The sequence below is a fragment of the Oncorhynchus clarkii genome, chromosome 3, assembly GCF_045791955.1.
Source record: "Oncorhynchus clarkii lewisi isolate Uvic-CL-2024 chromosome 3, UVic_Ocla_1.0, whole genome shotgun sequence".
Lineage (NCBI taxonomy): Eukaryota > Metazoa > Chordata > Actinopteri > Salmoniformes > Salmonidae > Oncorhynchus > Oncorhynchus clarkii.
Genome location: NC_092149.1, coordinates 56,514,252 through 56,535,866, shown reverse-complemented (window position 1 = coordinate 56,535,866; position 21,615 = coordinate 56,514,252). Strand labels below are relative to the sequence as shown.

General features: G+C 45.8%; 1 protein-coding gene across 3 annotated transcripts in view; it reads right to left on the bottom strand.

The window, feature by feature from the left end:
* The window catches only part of LOC139399480 (1-acyl-sn-glycerol-3-phosphate acyltransferase gamma-like), a 34,811-nt gene that overhangs the window by 5,581 nt on the left and 7,615 nt on the right, over positions 1-21,615 (bottom strand). Inside the window, exons 1-5 of one of the 3 annotated variants that reach the window (XM_071144894.1) lie at positions 19,198-19,628; positions 9,663-9,722; positions 9,143-9,368; positions 8,786-8,955; positions 8,345-8,506 (exon numbers count right to left, since the gene is read on the bottom strand). In XM_071144894.1, the coding sequence (XP_071000995.1) occupies positions 8,345-8,506; positions 8,786-8,955; positions 9,143-9,320 (510 nt within the window). In that variant the 5' untranslated portion in view covers positions 9,321-9,368; positions 9,663-9,722; positions 19,198-19,628. Of the gene's footprint in view, positions 1-8,344; positions 8,507-8,785; positions 8,956-9,142; positions 9,369-9,662; positions 9,723-18,389; positions 18,446-19,197; positions 19,629-21,615 lie in introns of those variants that run through there. The other 2 variants (XM_071144897.1, XM_071144893.1) reach the window with 2 other exon arrangements.

The following is a 21,615-nucleotide window of genomic DNA, read 5'->3' as shown; positions in this document are numbered from 1 at the left end:
ATCAGATCAGACGACCTGATTAGCCAAATCTCTGTCGTTCCCGGTAACCGTAACGAGAAGTGGAAACTTGCAGCCTGAGCAACAACATGTGTCTAAAGATCGTTAGGGAGGGCTATTAGGAGCCAGACCAGAATCGCACTGACCTAGATTCCCCTGTGGCATTTCAGCTTGATGAATAACACTAACAAGACCTACTCCAGACAAGACCAAACTCCTGGACTTAGTCCAATAAGTTACGGCAGACTGAAGCTGGGAGCTCAAGGATCAGTCCTGTGTGTAGATTCACTGTACGAGCTGTCTGGGCCTAATGTGCGCTGCCAACAGAATGTCAAGAAATGTAGTCATGTGGCCCAGGATAGAAAAATGTAGGCCTTAGCCCTTTACACTCGTACCCGTACTCGGGTAGAAATGTGCAGATTTGGGCACTGATAAGAACTCAAATTGGAACGCAGTGGCTGTACAGTTCAGGCTCTCCACTTTACAGCTCTGTACGGTTATTGACTGACAAGAAGTTCTGAACTTGAGCAACACACGTGACAAGAAGTTGCCCCCATCCCATCCCTCCCGCTAAATTAGGCAACTTTCTTTGTCGTCTGACTGAGGGAAATGCTGTAAATTAAGAGGACTCAATGTATTTTGAAAGATGAGATGTTGAGGCTTATAATAAAATACAGCTTTGATGTCACAGAGGCAAGTAAAAACAGTCCAAATGTGCACTTCACATTTCCATGTCATACACAGTGTCAACGTTTATGGTCACCATGTTTGATTCAGAGTACCAAGATCACACGGCGTCATACCCTGGGTTGTCCTGAACAATAAACGGGCCCGTTTGTCTATTGTGAAGAAAATGTGCCGCGGAACACGCACCTGAAAGCACTCATGACTAGGGCTGTGGCGGTCACGACATTTTGCCGGTTATTGTCAAGCAAATGACTGCCGTTCTCACCGTAATTGACCGTTAATTAACATAAACATGTTTAGCATCTCCAGTTCATTTAGCAGAGAATATATGCTTATAAGTCACGTGCCATTATTTTATATGATTTCATAGTAAGAAGAATATAATTGAACTTAGCTGAATAAAATAATAACAATATACACACACACAATACGTTTTGATTTAGAATGGCCCGTTGTCAAATGGGCAGGAACAGGTGCAGGGAGGGAAAAAATAAACATCATACGTGTGCACTCGAATAGCGAATGGAGGCCGCTTTCCACAGTTCGGTTTTCATAATTATGCAGGGCAGGCTATTCCAGTTTTATAGTGGAGCATGTGCTTAATACTAGCAGCTGAGAAATAAAGTCGCAGCTGGGATCATCCTCTTTTTAGTGGCAACCATCAAAACTCTTTCATAAGGGACTACATATAAAAGTGTCTGGGCTGATCAGAACCCTTATTTCACTCCATGCATCAACCATGGAGAAGCATGCAGCCTTAACTTTGGATGGAATCTGTTCGGTAACATCAAAAAATTAAATTATTCTCAACAAAACATATTTCATTAAAACTGTTGACAGACCCTGTCTCTGCGCGGGGGTGGGGGCTTGGGCTCAGACTGTATTAAGGCCTATCCATATTTTGAAAGCACTGTCCATTTCCTTGTGTTTGGCTTTGAAACAACATCCACAACCACCATGTTTTCCACTCAGTCGTGAACCTTTCAAAAGCATGACACTGATAAGTGTTTGATGTGATTTTCTATTGCATTTGCATTGACGTCAGAGTGGTTAGAGGGACGATAGAGCCCTGAGAACCAGACCATTAGGACCTGACGGAGGGACAACAGAGCCCTGAGTACCAGACCATTAGGACCTGACGGAGGGACGACAGAGCCCTGAGAACCAGACCATTAGGACCTGACGGAGGGACGACAGAGCCCTGAGAACCAGACCATTAGGACCTGACGGAGGGACGATAGAGCCCTGAGAACCAGACCATTAGGACCTGACGGAGGGACAACAGAGCCCTGAGTACCAGACCATTAGGACCTGACGGAGGGACGACAGAGCCCTGAGAACCAGACCATTAGGACCTGACGGAGGGACGACAGAGCCCTGAGAACCAGACCATTAGGACCTGACGGAGGGACGACAGAGCCCTGAGAACCAGACCATTAGGACCTGACGGAGGGACGACAGAGCCCTGAGAACCAGACCATTAGGACCTGACGGAGGGACGACAGAGCCCTGAGAACCAGACCATTAGGACCTGACGGAGGGACGACAGAGCCCTGAGAACCAGACCATTAGGACCTGACGGAGGGACGACAGAGCCCTGAGAACCAGACCATTAGGACCTGACGGAGGGACGACAGAGCCCTGAGAACCAGACCATTAGGACCTGACGGAGGGACGACAGAGCCCTGAGAACCAGACCATTAGGACCTGACGGAGGGACGACAGAGCCCTGAGAACCAGACCATTAGGACCTGACGGAGGGACGACAGAGCCCTGAGAACCAGACCATTAGGACCTGACGGAGGGACGACAGAGCCCTGAGAACCAGACCATTAGGACCTGACGGAGGGACGACAGAGCCCTGAGAACCAGACCATTAGGACCTGACGGAGGGACGACAGAGCCCTGAGTACCAGACCATTAGGACCTGACGGAGGGACGACAGAGCCCTGAGTACCAGACCATTAGGACCTGACGGAGGGACGACAGAGCCCTGAGAACCAGACCATTAGGACCTGACGGAGGGACAACAGAGCCCTGAGAACCAGACCATTAGGACCTGACGGAGGGACGATAGAGCCCTGAGAACCAGACCATTAGGACCTGACGGAGGGACGACAGAGCCCTGAGTACCAGACCATTAGGACCTGACGGAGGGACGACAGAGCCCTGAGAACCAGACCATTAGGACCTGACGGAGGGACGACAGAGCCCTGAGAACCAGACCATTAGGACCTGACGGAGGGACGACAGAGCCCTGAGAACCAGACCATTAGGACCTGACGGAGGGACGATAGAGCCCTGAGAACCAGACCATTAGGACCTGACGGAGGGACGACAGAGCCCTGAGTACCAGACCATTAGGACCTGACGGAGGGACGACAGAGCCCTGAGAACCAGACCATTAGGACCTGACGGAGGGACGACAGAGCCCTGAGAACCAGACCATTAGGACCTGACGGAGGGACGACAGAGCCCTGAGAACCAGACCATTAGGACCTGACGGAGGGACGACAGAGCCCTGAGAACCAGACCATTAGGACCTGACGGAGGGACGACAGAGCCCTGAGTACCAGACCATTAGGACCTGACGGAGGGTCGACAGAGCCCTGAGAACCAGACCATTAGGACCTGACGGAGGGACGACAGAGCCCTGAGTACCAGACCATTAGGACCTGACGGAGGGACGACAGAGCCCTGAGTACCAGACCATTAGGACCTGACGGAGGGACGACAGAGCCCTGAGAACCAGACCATTAGGACCTGACGGAGGGACGACAGAGCCCTGAGTACCAGACCATTAGGACCTGACGGAGGGACGACAGAGCCCTGAGAACCAGACCATTAGGACCTGACGGAGGGACGACAGAGCCCTGAGTACCAGACCATTAGGACCTGACGGAGGGACGACAGAGCCCTGAGAACCAGACCATTAGGACCTGACGGAGGGACGACAGAGCCCTGAGTACCAGACCATTAGGACCTGACGGAGGGACGACAGAGCCCTGAGAACCAGACCATTAGGACCTGACGGAGGGACGACAGAGCCCTGAGAACCAGACCATTAGGACCTGACGGAGGGACAACAGAGCCCTGAGTACCAGACCATTAGGACCTGACGGAGGGACGACAGAGCCCTGAGAACCAGACCATTAGGACCTGACGGAGGGACGACAGAGCCCTGAGAACCAGACCATTAGGACCTGACGGAGGGACGACAGAGCCCTGAGAACCAGACCATTAGGACCTGACGGAGGGACGACAGAGCCCTGAGAACCAGACCATTAGGACCTGACGGAGGGACGACAGAGCCCTGAGAACCAGACCATTAGGACCTGACGGAGGGACGACAGAGCCCTGAGAACCAGACCATTAGGACCTGACGGAGGGACAACAGAGCCCTGAGAACCAGACCATTAGGACCTGACGGAGGGACGACAGAGCCCTGAGTACCAGACCATTAGGACCTGACGGAGGGACGACAGAGCCCTGAGAACCAGACCATTAGGACCTGACGGAGGGACGACAGAGCCCTGAGAACCAGACCATTAGGACCTGACGGAGGGACGACAGAGCCCTGAGAACCAGACCATTAGGACCTGACGGAGGGACGACAGAGCCCTGAGAACCAGACCATTAGGACCTGACGGAGGGACGACAGAGCCCTGAGAACCAGACCATTAGGACCTGACGGAGGGACGACAGAGCCCTGAGAACCAGACCATTAGGACCTGACGGAGGGACAACAGAGCCCTGAGAACCAGACCATTAGGACCTGACGGAGGGACGACAGAGCCCTGAGTACCAGACCATTAGGACCTGACGGAGGGACGACAGAGCCCTGAGAACCAGACCATTAGGACCTGACGGAGGGACGACAGAGCCCTGAGTACCAGACCATTAGGACCTGTCGGAGGGACGACAGAGCCCTGAGAACCAGACCATTAGGACCTGACGGAGGGACGACAGAGCCCTGAGAACCAGACCATTAGGACCTGACGGAGGGACGACAGAGCCCTGAGAACCAGACCATTAGGACCTGACGGAGGGACAACAGAGCCCTGAGTACCAGACCATTAGGACCTGACGGAGGGACGACAGAGCCCTGAGAACCAGACCATTAGGACCTGACGGAGGGACGACAGAGCCCTGAGAACCAGACCATTAGGACCTGACGGAGGGACGACAGAGCCCTGAGAACCAGACCATTAGGACCTGACGGAGGGACGACAGAGCCCTGAGAACCAGACCATTAGGACCTGACGGAGGGACGACAGAGCCCTGAGAACCAGACCATTAGGACCTGACGGAGGGACGACAGAGCCCTGAGAACCAGACCATTAGGACCTGACGGAGGGACGACAGAGCCCTGAGAACCAGACCATTAGGACCTGACGGAGGGACGACAGAGCCCTGAGAACCAGACCATTAGGACCTGACGGAGGGACGACAGAGCCCTGAAAACCAGACCATTAGGACCTGACGGAGGGACGACAGAGCCCTGAGAACCAGACCATTAGGACCTGACGGAGGGACGACAGAGCCCTGAGAACCAGACCATTAGGACCTGACGGAGGGACGACAGAGCCCTGAGAACCAGACCATTAGGACCTGACGGAGGGACGACAGAGCCCTGAGAACCAGACCATTAGGACCTGACGGAGGGACGACAGAGCCCTGAGAACCAGACCATTAGGACCTGACGGAGGGACGACAGAGCCCTGAGAACCAGACCATTAGGACCTGACGGAGGGACGACAGAGCCCTGAGAACCAGACCATTAGGACCTGACGGAGGGACGACAGAGCCCTGAGAACCAGACCATTAGGACCTGACGGAGGGACGACAGAGCCCTGAGAACCAGACCATTAGGACCTGACGGAGGGACGACAGAGCCCTGAGAACCAGACCATTAGGACCTGACGGAGGGACGACAGAGCCCTGAGAACCAGACCATTAGCGACCTGATGGTCGTTAGCGAGTTGGGTACTAGTACCAACGCACGGACAGAGTGCACTAAATGAGATTACCGTGATTTAACGGTCACATGGAATTTGACTGCGGTCATGACTCATGATGACTGGTGTGGCGGTAATATGGTCACTGCAACCACCCTACTCATGACTCATGATGACCGGTGTGGCGGCAATATGGTCACTGCAACCACCCTACTCATGACTCATGATGACCGGTGTGGCGGCAATATGGTCACTGCAACAACCCTACTCATGACTCATGATGACTGGTGTGGCGGTAATATGGTCACTGCAACAACCCTACTCATGACTCATGATGACTGGTGTGGCGGTAATATGGTCACTGCAACCACCCTACTCATGACTAATTTCTATGCGCACCAAAATGGTGATCCTTTTGTTGGCAAGAGAACAAGCTTTCAAAGTATGCCCACCTGACCCAGATAGCGATTTAAAAATGGGCTGCTTTTGGATTGCGTAAAGAACAGTAATTGTGTGACGTCGGGGATGCAGGGTTGTGTTCCAAACAAAACAACTACTAGTGTGCTTGCTCTATTTCCTCACTGGCACAGCTAGGAGAGCTCAACAACAAAAAAGCACCCTATAGTTTAAGACCCTTCTGTGAGCATGGCAATTACTTAGAAACCACACACTTTGGAGAGGTGTGTTGCCACTTGGAGACACCAGTTAGTCCTCTCACTCAAACTCTTGTTGCACCAACCCCACATTTTCGTATGCTATTTTCTTATGCTACTGAATGTTTCCAAAGAATCGACAGATTCTGTTATCAACAAATGCGGTTGAAAAGTACAGTATATGTCAAATGCACATAAAATCAAGCATAATATTCAGATTCAGTCTCGTGTCAGGTGAAATGTTGTCCCCTCAACTTCAGGTGTAATAATTTCCTCATAATCTCCAAACTGTTTCAATTGCTACTATTCTTATGTACAGTGCCTTGCGAAAGTATTCGGCCCCCTTGAACTTTGTGACCTTTTGCCACATTTCAGGCTTCAAACATAAAGATATAAAACTGTATTTTTTTGTGAAGAATCAACAACAAGTGGGACACAATCATGAAGTGGAACGACATTTATTGGATATTTCAAACTTTTTTAACAAATCAAAAACTGAAAAATTGGGCGTGCAAAATTATTCAGCCCCTTTACTTTCAGTGCAGCAAACTCTCTCCAGAAGTTCAGTGAGGATCTCTGAATGATCCAATGTTGACCTAAATGACTAATGATGATAAATACAATCCACCTGTGTGTAATCAAGTCTCCGCATAAATGCACCTGCACTATGATAGTCTCAGAGGTCCGTCAAAAGCGCAGAGAGCATCATGAAGAACAAGGAACACACCAGGCAGGTCCGAGATACTGTTGTGAAGAAGTTTAAAGCCGGATTTGGATACAAAAAGATTTCCCAAGCTTTAAACATCCCAAGGAGCACTGTGCAAGCGATAATATTGAAATGGAAGGAGTATCAGACCACTGCAAATCTACCAAGACCTGGCCGTCCCTCTAAACTTTCAGCTCATACAAGGAGAAGACTGATCAGAGATGCAGCCAAGAGGCCCATGATCACTCTGGATGAACTGCAGAGATCTACAGCTGAGGTGGGAGACTCTGTCCATAGGACAACAATCAGCCGTATATTGCACAAATCTGGCCTTTATGGAAGAGTGGCAAAAAGAAAGCCATTTCTTAAAGATATCCATAAAAAGTGTTGTTTAAAGTTTGCCACAAGCCACCTGGGAGACACACCAAACATGTGGAAGAAGGTGCTCTGGTCAGATGAAACCAAAATTGAACTTTTTGGCAACAATGCAAAACGTTATGTTTTGCGTAAAAGCAACACAGCTCATCACCCTGAACACACCATGCCCACTGTCAAACATGGTGGTGGCAGCATCATGGTTTGGGCCTGCTTTTCTTCAGCAGGGACAGGGAAGATGGTTAAAATTGATGGGAAGATGGATGGAGCCAAATACAGGACCATTCTGGAAGAAAACCTGATGGAGTCTGCAAAAGACCTGAGACTGGGACGGAGATGTCTTCCAACAAGACAATGATCCAAAACATAAAGCAAAATCTACAATGGAATGGTTCAAAAATAAACATATCCAGGTGTTAGAATGGCCAAGTCAAAGTCCAGACCTGAATCCAATCGAGAATCTGTGGAAAGAACTGAAAACTGCTGTTCACAAATGCTCTCCATCCAACCTCACTGAGCTCGAGCTGTTTTGCAAGGAGGAATGGGAAAAAATTTCAGTCTCTCGATGTGCAAAACTGATAGAGACATACCCCAAGCGACTTACAGCTGTAATCGCAGCAAAAGGTGGCGCTACAAAGTATTAACTTAAGGGGGCTGAATAATTTTGCACGCCCAATTTTTCAGTTTTAGATTTTTAAAAAAAGTTTGAAATATCCAATAAATGTCGTTCCACTTCATGATTGTGTCCCACTTGTTGTTGATTCTTCACAAAAAAATACAGTTTTATATCTTTATGTTTGAAGCCTGAAATGTGTAAAAAGGTCGCAAAGTTCAAGGGTGCCGAATACTTTCGCAAGGCACTGTATATGCTTTTCATATGTCTTCTGTAAGAAACATTTTAATTTAGCCCTCTCCATATAGGCCAATTCCCATGAGTGTAAAGGGTTAACCAAAGGAGACACACTCACCCACATAAACTCAGGGTAGTCTTTGAGTCTGTCCAGACCTCTGAACACAGTGTCTCTGTCCTCCTCCCACTTCCTCTTACAGAACACAATTTCCAGGAAGTACCAGGTCCATCCAATCAGAGGCACTTTCAGCAGCTCATGCTTGGCCAGCACCTTGGAACTCTGGGCAGGAAAAGAAAGCGTGGGAACGGTAAGAGTCCTGAAGTGTATCTCTAGGATCAATCTCATCTACTTCTCTTTATCGCTACGGAATCTGAAAACGCACAACAGTTGAGAGCAATATGGGAAGGCGTCATTTGGTTTCACATGTCTGATTCTTTCAGATCGGGGCTGATAATAGAAAGGCGGCAAAGTAGGGAGGCCGATGAGTTTGGACTATTGAGATGACCCCCATTTAGTGACTGATGACTAGTAGATAGTCGAGACAGAAGATACACTGACCCCTAGGACTCCGTATCGCTCACACATCGTCCAGCCGCAGAGGAAGTCAATCTCGTAGTTGTGGTTGAGGATGATGATGACGTGCTCCGTGCCAAACTTCTCCACCGTGGCCTGGTCTGTATAAAGGGTGCATTCGGTGCCCGACCACCACTCTAGCAGCATCACCAGCTCTGCAACAAGTCCAAATATAGAAATTAAAAATCGACTCAACTACCGTCCACGGAGTCAAAATGATCAATATCGAAGCGCCAGATTCATTATTTCACAAGATCCCCTTTTGGAGGTGTGACACAAGGGTCTTATAATGCACACAGGATCTCTCTCTCACACACACAAATTCTAGCGTGGGGGACTCACGGCTCCAGAGGGAGTAAGAGAGCCTGGTGTTGATCCTGCGGTAGAGCTGCTTGTTGAAGGGCCACAGGACACAGGTGAGGAGCTGGATGAAGTTGATGATGAGGCCGCTCACCACGAACACAAAGCCCAGGAGCAGCTGCAGAACAAACTGGGTCTTCAGATAGGCTAACAGACCCATGGCTGCTGCTACTGAGGGGCCTCCTCTCCTATGCACACTACTAAGGACCTGTGGGAAAAGGGAGAGAGAAGAGAGAGTGCGAGGGTGCAGGAGGAAGAGGGGGAAGCGAGGCAGGAAGGTGAAAGTAGGTAAGATAACAAGAGGGGTGGTGAAGAGAGGAAGAGAAGTGGGAGATTTAAAAGGACAGAGCAGTAAAAAGGGGAGAGGAGAAAGAGTAAAAGGAGAAACATTGAACATGTTGTTACATTAGATGCGTTTGCTCAGAGAGAAGATCAAATAAATACATCTGAAACGACGTGTGCGGTTGAGCGAGCCGAGAAGACATCAATGTTTCATTCTCACCACGGTGGACTCCCTCTCTATAAGCCCCTCCTGCACGGCCCTTCACTCAGTATGACGGACCTGGGAAAGAGACAGACCGAGAGAGAGACAGGTCAATACAGGCAGAAAACAGAAAAGCCTACTGTAAACCATAGTGTATGGTTGCGCAAAAGTGTACAGTCAAGAAGAAGTGGTAGTATAGAAGCTGGTCTACCTCATTAACAACCAGAACCTACTAAACTCTAAGCTAGCAGACAGAGGGGGGGAACCTCTAGCCTTTGTCTAGATTCTGTATTACTGTGTGTGCGAGTGCCTGTCACAGAAAATAATGAATAAAGTCACAGACCGAATGAGCGTGACAGACAAGGAGGCTTACATGTGTTGTTACAGAAGGTGTGTCAGAGCACAGGGACTATAAGTGGGTCTCTGTGATGCCTTTTCACTCACACGGACCAGTGAGTCACAACACAGCCCCCCAGTCCACTGTGACCTTCAACCCCATGCAGGAGCATTTTTAAATGTATTTATTTCACCTTTATTTAACCAGGTCGGCTAGCTGAGAACAAGTTCTCATTTGCAACTGCGACCTGGCCAAGATAAAGCAAAGCAGTTCGACACATACAACACAGAGTTACACATGGAATAAACAAACATACAATCAATAATGCAGTATAAAAAGTCTATATACAGCATGTGCAAATGAGGTAAAACAATAAATAGGCCACGGTGGCGAAGTAATTACAATATAGTAATTAAACACTGGAATGGTAGAATGTGCAGGTAGAGATACTGGGGTGCAAAAGAGCAAAAAAATATAATAATATGAGGATGTTGGGTGGGCTATTTACAGATGGGCTGTGTACAGGTGCAGTGATCGGTAAGCTGCTCTGACAGCTGACGCTTAAAGTTAGTGAGGGAGATAAGTCTCCAGCTTCAGTGGTTTTTGCAATTCGTTCCAGTCATTGGCAGCAGAGAACTGGAAGGAAAGGTGGCTAAAGTAGGAGTTGGCTTTGGGGGTGAACAGTGAAATATACCTGCTGGAGCACGTGCTACGGGTGGGTGTTGCTATGGTGTTCAGTGAGCTGAGATAAGGCGGGGCTTTACCTAGCAAAGACTTATAGATGACCTGGAGCCAGTTATAGATGACCTGTCATTTGTAAATGACATCGCCAAAGTTATTAATAATAATTAAGATGCACGCATGACTAAATTGATTTTGGATAAAAGCGTCTGCTAAATGGCATCTCTCAAAAAGGAGGCAATGGGTTGCAAAGTGTGTATTTGTGAGAGGAATAAGATGCGTGAATAAGATGCGTTTTGTTCGCTCTCAGAACAGGCCAACCATGTCTCCATTGTTCGGGACAAATGACCAGCGTTCCAGAGAGGGAGGAAGACAGACAGAGAGATTGTGTGCAAGTGCAATGATGTGTGCAATGTGTACGTGTGTAGAATCGTTTGGCAGAAAGGCAGCAGTGCAGACTACATTTCAAACACTACCTTCCTAAGTGCAAAACATTCTTAGTATCTCGTCTTGCACAGTTCTGAGAAATCAAGTCTGTGTGCTGTATTGAACATCACTGAATGGGTGTTAAGCCAGCTCCATTTTGATGTTTGTCCACTACACAGCAGGTGATGAGGATATTTTAATCCAGACTGTAGCCTATAAACAAGATCAATCACCCATGGAAGCTCAAGGCTTATTCTATTCTCTGATTTAAAAGGACCGGAGGAGATTTTGCCTTAGTGTTGCCCTCACAACTGGCTTAGCTTAAATCATGGTGATAGGCATACAGTAAAATGTACAGTAAAATGGCAGTGTCATATTAGTAGTGTGTGTGCTCTTTCCAGAAGTGGCTGCTCTTTGTTTAAACCATGGATGGGCAACTTGGTGGCCCCCCTTTTGTCGGCCCATGGACCAATTTCACACAAAAAAAAAAGAGATACTTTTGAGAGTTAGAATAATATAATACACAAGGTGCAATTTCTAAATTTGGTTGTGTATCAGTCACTCAGACCATGTCAGTAAAAAAAAAATGTTTTAATGGTAAATTAGTCTAGCGACCAGCTGTCTAAACTGTCTAATAAGCATGGTCGAATTACCGACTGGGGTGGGGCCCATTGATCATCAGTTATCATATAAAAAACTGCAAACATTTTCCTCCATCCTATGGCTAAATGTGTAAAATTGCAGGAAATTAGCTGTAAAACTGCTAATTTCTCACCACCCCATGGCAATTTGTTTTTGAATTGCATGAAATTAGCAAAGAAAATTAAAAATTCTCTGCACCATGGCAAAAAGCGTAGAATTTCAACAAACTTATTTTAAAAAACGGCTACATTTTCTATATGCCTCATGGCAAAATGTGCAGAAAATCAACTGAGGGGGCAATTGAAATAGTGATTGTTTTTGGATATAAATTACACACCCTGCTTAGCTGTAAACGTTTCTAAGAGGAGCCTGTGTGGTTTTGAATTGCTTTCATGGAGGACTGGCTGAAATGTTAAGGATCATCAAAATATTATTTTCACCATGAGCAAAAGCTATTGGCTTTCTACCCAGTTGCAAAGGGTTCATTTAATAAACACAACAGGCCATAGATCATTTGCCAGGAACAGCGGCAGCAGGAACAGCGGCAGCAGGAACAGCGGCAGCAGGAACAGCGGCATCTAGTGAGCAAAACCTGGGACTTTCAAACTAATTTCTGTGCGAAAATGCAAGTGACTTCAATGTCTAATTTCTCCATTGGTGTCTTTTGACCATTTATTTGGATTCCTCACGTCTTAGCCTTTGTGACTGTGTTGTAATATTCCAGACCGGTCTCAGGACCACATTTTCAGTGTCTCGTGTCAGATACATTTGTAGTCTGTCTTGTCTCGGACTTAATTTCTTCCAGAAACCAGCCGAGACCAGCGGATTAAAAAAAACTCTGGATTATCAGCCTCCATTCAGTAAAACGCACAAAACCACTTCGACAAGGCCAAATATACACACATTACTACCTTATTACAAGATGGCATTGACAGATATGGCAGCTCTGCTTCTAGCTTCACAAGCATTTCGTACACCTGCAAAAACATCTGCACGTGACCAATAAAATGTGATATCTATTATAGACATGTTTGCGCAGTGGCGAACCTATTGGACATAGGCTCAGTGTGGAGCATTGCATATACTCACTTCTTAATCTCCACTGATGTGTATCAAAGTAGCCTACATACAGTGCCTTGCGAAAGTATTCGGCCCCCTTGAACTTTACGACCTTTTGCCACATTTCAGGCTTCAAACATAAAGATATAAAACTGTATTTTTTTGTGAAGAATCAACAACAAGTGGGACACAATCATGAAGTGGAACGACATTTATTGGATATTTCAAACATTTTTAACAAATCAAAAACTGAAAAATTGGGCGTGCAAAATTATTCAGCCCCTTTACTTTCAGTGCAGCAAACTCTCTCCAGAAGTTCAGTGAGGATCTCTGAATGATCCAATGTTGACCTAAATGACGAATGATGATAAATACAATCCACCTGTGTGTAATCAAGTCTCCGTATAAATGTACCTGCACTGTGATAGTCTCAGAGGTCCGTTAAAAGCGCAGAGAGCATCATGAAGAACAAGGAACACACCAGGCAGGTCCGAGATACTGTTGTGAAGAAGTTTAAAGCCGGATTTGGATACAAAAAGATTTCCCAAGCTTTAAACATCCCAAGGAGCACTGTGCAAGCGATAATATTGAAATGGAGGTGTATCAGACCACTGCAAATCTACCAAGACCTGGCCGTCCCTCTAAACTTTCAGCTCATACAAGGAGAAGACTGATCAGAGATGCAGCCAAGAGGCCCATGATCACTCTGGATGAACTGCAGAGATCTACAGCTGAGGTGGGAGACTCTGTCCATAGGACAACAATCAGTCGTATATTGCACAAATCTGGCCTTTATGGAAGAGTGGCAAGAAGAAAGCCATTTCTTAAAGATATCCATAAAAAGTGTCATTTAAAGTTTGCCACAAGCCACCTGGGAGACACACCAAACATGTGGAAGAAGGTGCTCTGGTCAGATGAAACCAAAATTGAACTTTTTGGCAACAATGCAAAACGTTATGTTTGGCGTAAAAGCAAAACAGCTGAACACACCATCCCCACTGTCAAACATGGTGGTGGCAGCATCATGGTTTGGGCCTGCTTTTCTTCAGCAGGGACAGGGAAGATGGTTAAAATTGATGGGAAGATGGATGGAGCCAAATACAGGACCATTCTGGAAGAAAACCTGATGGAGTCTGCAAAAGACCTGAGACTGGGACGGAGATTTGTCTTCCAACAAGACAATGATCAAAAACATAAAGCAAAATCTACAATGGAATGGTTCAAAAATAAACATATCCAGGTTTTAGAATGGCCAAGTCAAAGTCCAGACCTGAATCCAATCGAGAATCTGTGGAAAGAACTGAAAACTGCTGTTCATAAATGCTCTCCCTCCAACCTCACTGAGCTCAAGCTGTTTTGCAAGGAGGAATGGGAAAAAATGTCAGTCTCTCGATGTGAAAAACTGATAAGAGACATGCCCCAAGCGACTTACAGCTGTAATCGCAGCAAAAGGTGGCACTACAAAGTATTAACTTAAGGGGGCTGAATAATTTTGCACGCCTAATTTTTCAGTTTTTGATTTGTTAAAAAAGTTTGAAATATCCAAGAAATGTCGTTCCACTTCATGATTGTGTCCCACTTGTTGTTGATTCTTCACAAAAAAATACAGTTTTATATCTTTATGTTTGAAGCCTGAAATGTGGCAAAAGGTCGCAAAGTTCAAGGGGGCCGAATACTTTCGCAAGGCACTGTAAATCACAAAGCACGTCAAATATATTCACATGCATGCCCCACACAGCCTAGTTTCAGCGGAATACCATCTGCAGGCAGCAAGAGCGCGCAGCTCTCAGCTGGTTTAAGGCATGGAACAGCTCACAGATTAATGTCATTGGCAGCCGGAAGGAAAGACATTTCAATTTATGTGATCTACCAGTAAATGGTAACTATGGCAACAATGGGTATTCTAACCAGGTTTTGAAAAAGTTTACTCCGAAAGTCTTAGTTAGTAGGCTATTTATGAAGCTGAAAATAATATAATTAGAATGATCATTATTATTTTATAAATCCTTAGCCCTTCTCTCAAGGCGTAGAATGTCCTCATTGTTGCCCACTGTATTTGGGTTAGTAATAATTTGTAGGGTGGCTCCATACAGCCCACATTTGACCTTCAGAATCCATATGTTGTTCTGAAACATGAACACAGAAATACTGGACATTTTCAAATCTTATTATGGTGGCTATTTGACAAAATTACAATCATGGTCTTGAACTGGGCTCTCACTGTTCTGGTCTCGGTCTTGACTGTCTCGGACCCCTTGTCCTCCTCCCGATCTTGACTGTTTGGCCCTCCCTCTGACCTTGGTCTAGACTTGGATTCGATTTGCTCCGGTCTCGAGTCGGTCTTACTTTAGGTGGTTTCGAACTAGAGGTCGACCGATTAATCGGAATGGACGATTAATTAGGGCCGATTTCAAGTTTTCATAACAATCGGAAATCAGTATTTTTGGACGCCGATTTTGCAGATAAAAAAAAGGTAAACTTTTTTTTTTTTTTACACCTTTATTTAACTAGGCAAGTCAGTAAAGAACACATTCTTATTTTCAATGACGACCTAGGAACGGTGGGTTAACTGCCTTGTTCAGGGGCAGAATGACAGATTTTTACTTTGTCAGCTCGGGGATTCAATCTCGCAAACGGTTAACAACGCTCTAACCACCTTCCTCACGAGGAGCCTGCCCGTTACGCGAATGCAGTAAGAAGCCAAGGTAAGTTGCTAGCTAGCATTAAACTTACCTTATGAAAAACAATCAATCAATAATAATAGCTAGTTATAACTACACATGGTTGATGATATTACTAGTTTATCTAGCATGTCCTGCGTTGCATTTAATCGATGCAGTGCGCATTCGTGAAAAAGGACTGTCGTTGCTCCACCGTGTACCTAACCATAAACATCAATGCCCTTCTTAAAATCAATACACAGAAGTATATATTTTTAAACCTGCATATTTAGCTAAAAGAAATCCAGGTTAGCAGGCAATATTAACCAGGTGAAATTGTGTCACTTCTCTTGCGTTCATTGCACATAGAGTCAGGGTATATGCAACAGTTTGGGAAGCCTGGCTCATTGCAAACTAATTTGCCAGAATTTTACATAACTATGACATAACATTGAAGGTTGTGCAATGTAACAGGAATATTTAGACTTATGGATGACACCCGTTAGATAAAATACGCAACGGAACGGTATTTCACTGAAAGAATAAATGTTTTGTTTTCGAGATGATAGGTCATTAATATCGTCCAATCCGGAAACTAAGAGCGATGGTAGGCACCAGCAGGCTTGTAAGCATTCATTCAAACAGCACTTTTGTGCGTTTGCCAGCAGCTCTTCGCTGTGCTTCAAGCGTTGAGCTGTTTATGAATTCAAGCCTATCAACTCCCGAGATTAGGCTGGTGCAGCTGATGTGAAATGGCTAGCTAGTTAGCGGGGTGCGTGCTAATAGCGTTTCAAACGTCACTCGCTCTGAGACTTGGAGTAGTTGTTCCCCTTGCTCTGCATGGGTAACGCTGCTTCGAGGGTGGCTGTTGTCGATGTGTTCCTGGTTCGAGCCCAGGTAGGAGCGAGGAGAGGGATGGAAGCTATACTATTACACTGGCAATACTAAAGTGCCTATAAGAACATCCAATAGTCAAAGGTATATAAAATACAAATGGTAGAGAGAGAAATAGTCCTATAATAACTACAACCTAAAACTTCTTACCTGGGAATATTGAAAACTCATGTTAAAAGGAACCACCAGCTTTCATATGTTCTGAGCAAGGAACTTAAACGTAGGCTTTCTTACATGGCACATATTGCACTTTTACTTTCTTCTCCAACACTTTGTTTTTGCATTATTTAAACCAAATTGAACATGTTTCATTATTTATTTGAGGCGAAATTGATTTTATTCATGTATTATATTACGTTAAGTGTTAATTCAGTATTGTTGTAATTGTCATTATTACAAAGAAAGAAGAAAAAAAACAGCTTTTTTTGGTCCTCCAATAATCGGTATCGGTGTTGAAAAATTATAATCGGTCGACCTCTATTTCGAACACAACACTACTTTGTTAAGAAGTTGTTTGGTCCAAATCAGATGTTGGGTATTATATTTAATGAATATTATATGAATAGAATGGCCAATTTGGGTGCAATCAGTTAAACTTAAAAAAAAATTAAAGTCAAAATTAAGCTAGCCCATTGGTTACGCCTACCTACCCCTTATCCAGTTCTCTCAGACCTACAAGAAGTGTCTAGACCAGAGGGGTCAAAACGTTTGGATTGTATGTGTGTGGGGCTGGCCTAGTCCTAGTATATTTCGTATTGGCAAAATGCATTCCAACGTGTTGCACAACCTGTGAGACAAACAGGCAATCAAACCCAGGGACGAGAAAGCAGTATGTTGGGAGTAGAGACATGTCTGGTACCACGTTGCCAAACAAGTAATTTCCTAATAAAATTGCAAAACTGCACTGGAAGGTTGCCCTATAATTCTCCCACCCATTGCTCAAGTAGTGCCGTGAGAGCATCTGAGAACACAGAGGAGAGGGCTACCAATTGGGGTTATACACCATTGGGGGAATATTCCCATGTCATAATCAGTTAAAAATGGAAAGGCATTATGCATTGTAGATTATTCAGAGTAATCCCCTACATTTAGACCATTAACCTGACTAGCAGAATGACAGATTGCAGTGTACCTTTGTAGTCAAAGCTTCAAACAGGAACCCCAAAAAACGCTTCCAACTGAGACCAAAAGATAAGGCTCTGGGTTTTGAGGTAAAGTAAAGAGCACGTACACACTTTCTCTCCCACATGCACATCCTGTTCAGGTGTGACCACGGGATCAATTTATTTTCCAGCTCACTGCAATAAATATTGGAAGAAAATGCTTTCGGTGTGCATCTGTGCACTTACAGTAGCAGAAGCGGGGGCAGAAATATTTTTTAATTTTTTATGAACAATTCGATCAACTGGGAGTCCTAAAAGAATTATCCGCTTTAACATCCTCAAAGAAACATATGTTCAGAGTAGCCATGGTAACAGACCCAGATGTAACACACTAGGTAATGGGTATTATAGGTGCTCCTTCCGCATCCAGTTCCTCTCTTACTTTTCTAGCCATTTTAAAAAGCGACAATCCTTAGTTGAAACAATAACAAAACATGCCCCGGTTTCAGTAAAAAGCGGAGGGATGGGGCTGGAGAAATGTAACCACCCAAATTCATAGAAAGATCTCCGGGTGCAAGGACTGACCATCCATGTTTTGAGGCTATATAGTGCTTACAATTTACAGTGGTTACAAACATTGAAGTAAAACAATCATATTTTTGGTTCTGATAGTGTACGACAGTTGAACTAAGCTCATGAGGCATTTAGAAGATAAATTCTTCAAGAATCAAATGGGTACATATACATTCTACAAGTCCAGAAATGGATGTAGCAACTGCAGATTGCCCCTTTAAAGGCTTTCCAGACAAGCAGGAGTGTCCCATTCATTTCCAATGGAGCTAGGTGGGGAACAGAATTACATCCAAAAACAATAATTGTATTCTAATCTATTTTTGGGTTAATAATTGTGGTTGCCAGTAAATCATTTTTTATGCATGCTTACGGTATTACAGCAATTCACTTTTCAGAAGTCGAAAATGTTGTTTGCTTTGTTGCTATGGTCACCGGCGGTCAGCTGTTGCCCTCATTGTGTGAAGGCAGTAGCTGCTTTGACAAGAGGGGTAAACCAGGCGAACCCCGCTCTGCCCAGCGTTTTACTCTCTCCCGCTCCATCCCTTTCAACCAGGATCACCTCAAAGACCAAGGTTGGTGAGCATTACCTCAGACTAGCCCTCAAAGAATCATATAGTAGTTGCTTCTCCATGGGAAGCAAGACCTCAGGGACCCAACTCAAGTAAACAGGCAGCGTAAGCAGAGCTCCAGCCTAGCCCCAGGAGCCTGAGAAAGAAAGCAAGGCCCACCTGTGGCCTCACACATTCCTGGGAGAGGATTACAGAGTACAGACACTGGGTTAAAGCTGCTTAGGAAAGGAACAGCTGCCTCTCCTCAATCACCTGGTTGCAGGTTCACTGGGGGATATGGTTATGTATGGCCATAGGAGCCATCTATTCTACAAACACCAGGGAAGGTCAAATTAGGATTTGAGAAAATCATTAGCCCACATCTGGCCAAAAAGGGACAAGATTCTCAAAGTCCATTTGATACAACTGCCTGGGTCATAACAAACATGTAGAACATACCAATGAGGAGACTAAAGATGGGATATGAGCTGCTGATTACTCTTGAAGCTCCCCAAGCAAAATGCCAGGCACCCATTGAAGTCACAGAACTGGTCCAGATATCTACCGGAGGCCATCTGAACGGCCCTGGTTAGTGGCTGGTCCACCCCCCTCCTTCCCAGTATGACTTACCAGTAGACGTAGTAGCCCATAGCCAGGACCACCAACGCCCCACAGATCCCGGTGAAGATCATCACCGCACTCTGATTCAGCATATTGACCTTTTGTGTATCCCACCAAAATAAAATGAAAAAGTTTAATAAAACTGATCGGGAAGACAGCGGATTGTCACTCACGGCCTATTCTGCTGCACTGCCATGGTAATCCTTCAGAAGGAACTAAGTAGAATATGATGAAAGTTGTAACTCAACCAGATCCCACTGGATGAGGTGTAGGTAGGAGGGGGGAGATCCCACGGAAAACTGCCCACCCGGACGACACTGCCCTCTACAATGGGCCAAAATAACTGAATTCCAACAAAGATGACCCAGAGGAACAGTGCACCTCCAACTACCAGTCCACTTCAGACTCACTGGATGAAGCTAATGAGAGCTAGGTAGGCAAGAATGGCCAGCGTCTCCCTTCTAGAGGACAGGCATACATGTAAGCAGTATCTTACATGCCTTACTCATCTCTAATCCTCGGTGGATCAGATTAGCACTGATTAGGGAGCTACAGGCACCCTGAATAAGTCACTTCAAATTTCCATCAAACTGGAGGGGGCTGCGTTCTCTTGGAAAGGGGTGGAGTTAGCATGGCAGAACGGTTTGACTACAAGTTGTTGGTTCTGGCTTTACTCTGCCGTTGGCTACCAACCAGTGCCACTCAAGAAAGGGCTGGAGAAATGACCTCAGAGCTAGGTTAACAGCTAGCTCCTTAACTCATTTGCAGCAAGTGTCTTCTTGGTTTCTTGTTGCGGTTTGTTTTGTTCTCTGAAGACATGGTGGGCTAAATAAACACTTGTCCAGATGGCAGCTATTTCAACCACAACATTAAAATGTAAAGGCGGCTCATTCTCCTCACAAATAGCCCGACCAAGAAGAGAGGGCAAAGCTGGCCGCCGAGGAAGCTAACATGAGCCCTTGAGTTGGACATACAGTACACCAGCAGTGCTCGACAATAATGGTGGTCCGCTTACCCAGGGCAAGTTAAAAAAAAATGTTGGACAAGCAGATTATAGATTTAAATTGTCCGAATAGACAAGTAAAAAAAATTAAAAAGTCACGCAAAAATCAAAATATCAAACAATTAGGCTACTCCGATCGGAATTGGATCAAAGGGTCTTTCAATCATGCAGTTAAGATCAAAGCAAGGTTCGCTAACTCCTATGCTGTCAAGATCTCCCCTGAACATTTTACCCTTACATATAGATAAACATCTTAGGTACCTCACCAAACTTAGCAATTTGATACCTGGCTCATTGAATGGAATTATTTTACAAAAAGTTGTTGGTTGTAATTGTAATGTTGCAGGGTGGCCAACCATCCTCCAGGACAGTCCAGGAGAGCTACTAGGTGTAATTGTAATGTTGCAGGGTGGCCGACCATCCTCCAGGACAGTCCAGGAGAGCTACTAGGTGTAAATGTTGCAGGGTGGCCGACCATCCTCCAGGACAGTCCAGAAGAGCTACTAGGTGTAATTGTAATGTTGCAGGGTGGCCGACCATCCTCCAGGACAGTCCAGAAGAGCTACTAGGTGTAATTGTAATGTTGAAGGGTGGCCGACCATCCTCCAGGACAGTCAAGGAGAGCTACTAGATGTAATTGTAATGTTGCAGGGTGGCCGACCATCCTCCAGGACAGTCCAGGAGAGCTACTAGGTGTAATTGTAATGTTGCAGGGTGGCCAACCATCCTCCAGGACAGTCCAGGAGAGCTACTAGGTGTAATTGTAATGTTGCAGGGTGGCCGACCATCCTCCAGGACAGTCCAAGAGAGCTACTAGGTGTAATTGTAATGTTGCAGGGTGGCCGACCATCCTCCAGGACAGTCCAGGAGAGCTACTAGGTGTAATTGTAATGTTGCAGGGTGGCCAACCATCCTCCAGGACAGTCCAGGAGAGCTACTAGGTGTGCAGGCTTCTGCTCCAGCCCTGCTCAAACACACCACATTGTAATAAATTCAGCTACTGACTGGTGTTTGACAGAGTTGGGTCAAAAGCCTGCACACTCAGTAGCGCTCCAGGTGGCGAGTTGATGAACCACATGTTTTATACAGTTGCCTAACAGTGCAGTATTTTACTTTGTGGGGGGTTAAATGCCTTGCTCAAAGCCACAACGGCAGGTGATATATTGTAATACATGGGATCAGAGACCAGCAGCCTTCCATTGTGAATACCAGTGATAATAATGAATGTTATTTTGTAAAGTGGTTCTTTGCATCATACAACACAATTTTCAGTCTCCTTTTGGCTCATGGTGTTAACCATTTTTATTTTTGGACAAGTGACTTGAGATTTCGGGCAGGTAAAAAGTCAAACAACGTGGCTATAAAAGTACAGTGTAGCCATAGATTCTGAGCTGTAAGGGAGAGATGACTGATAAGACATGAGG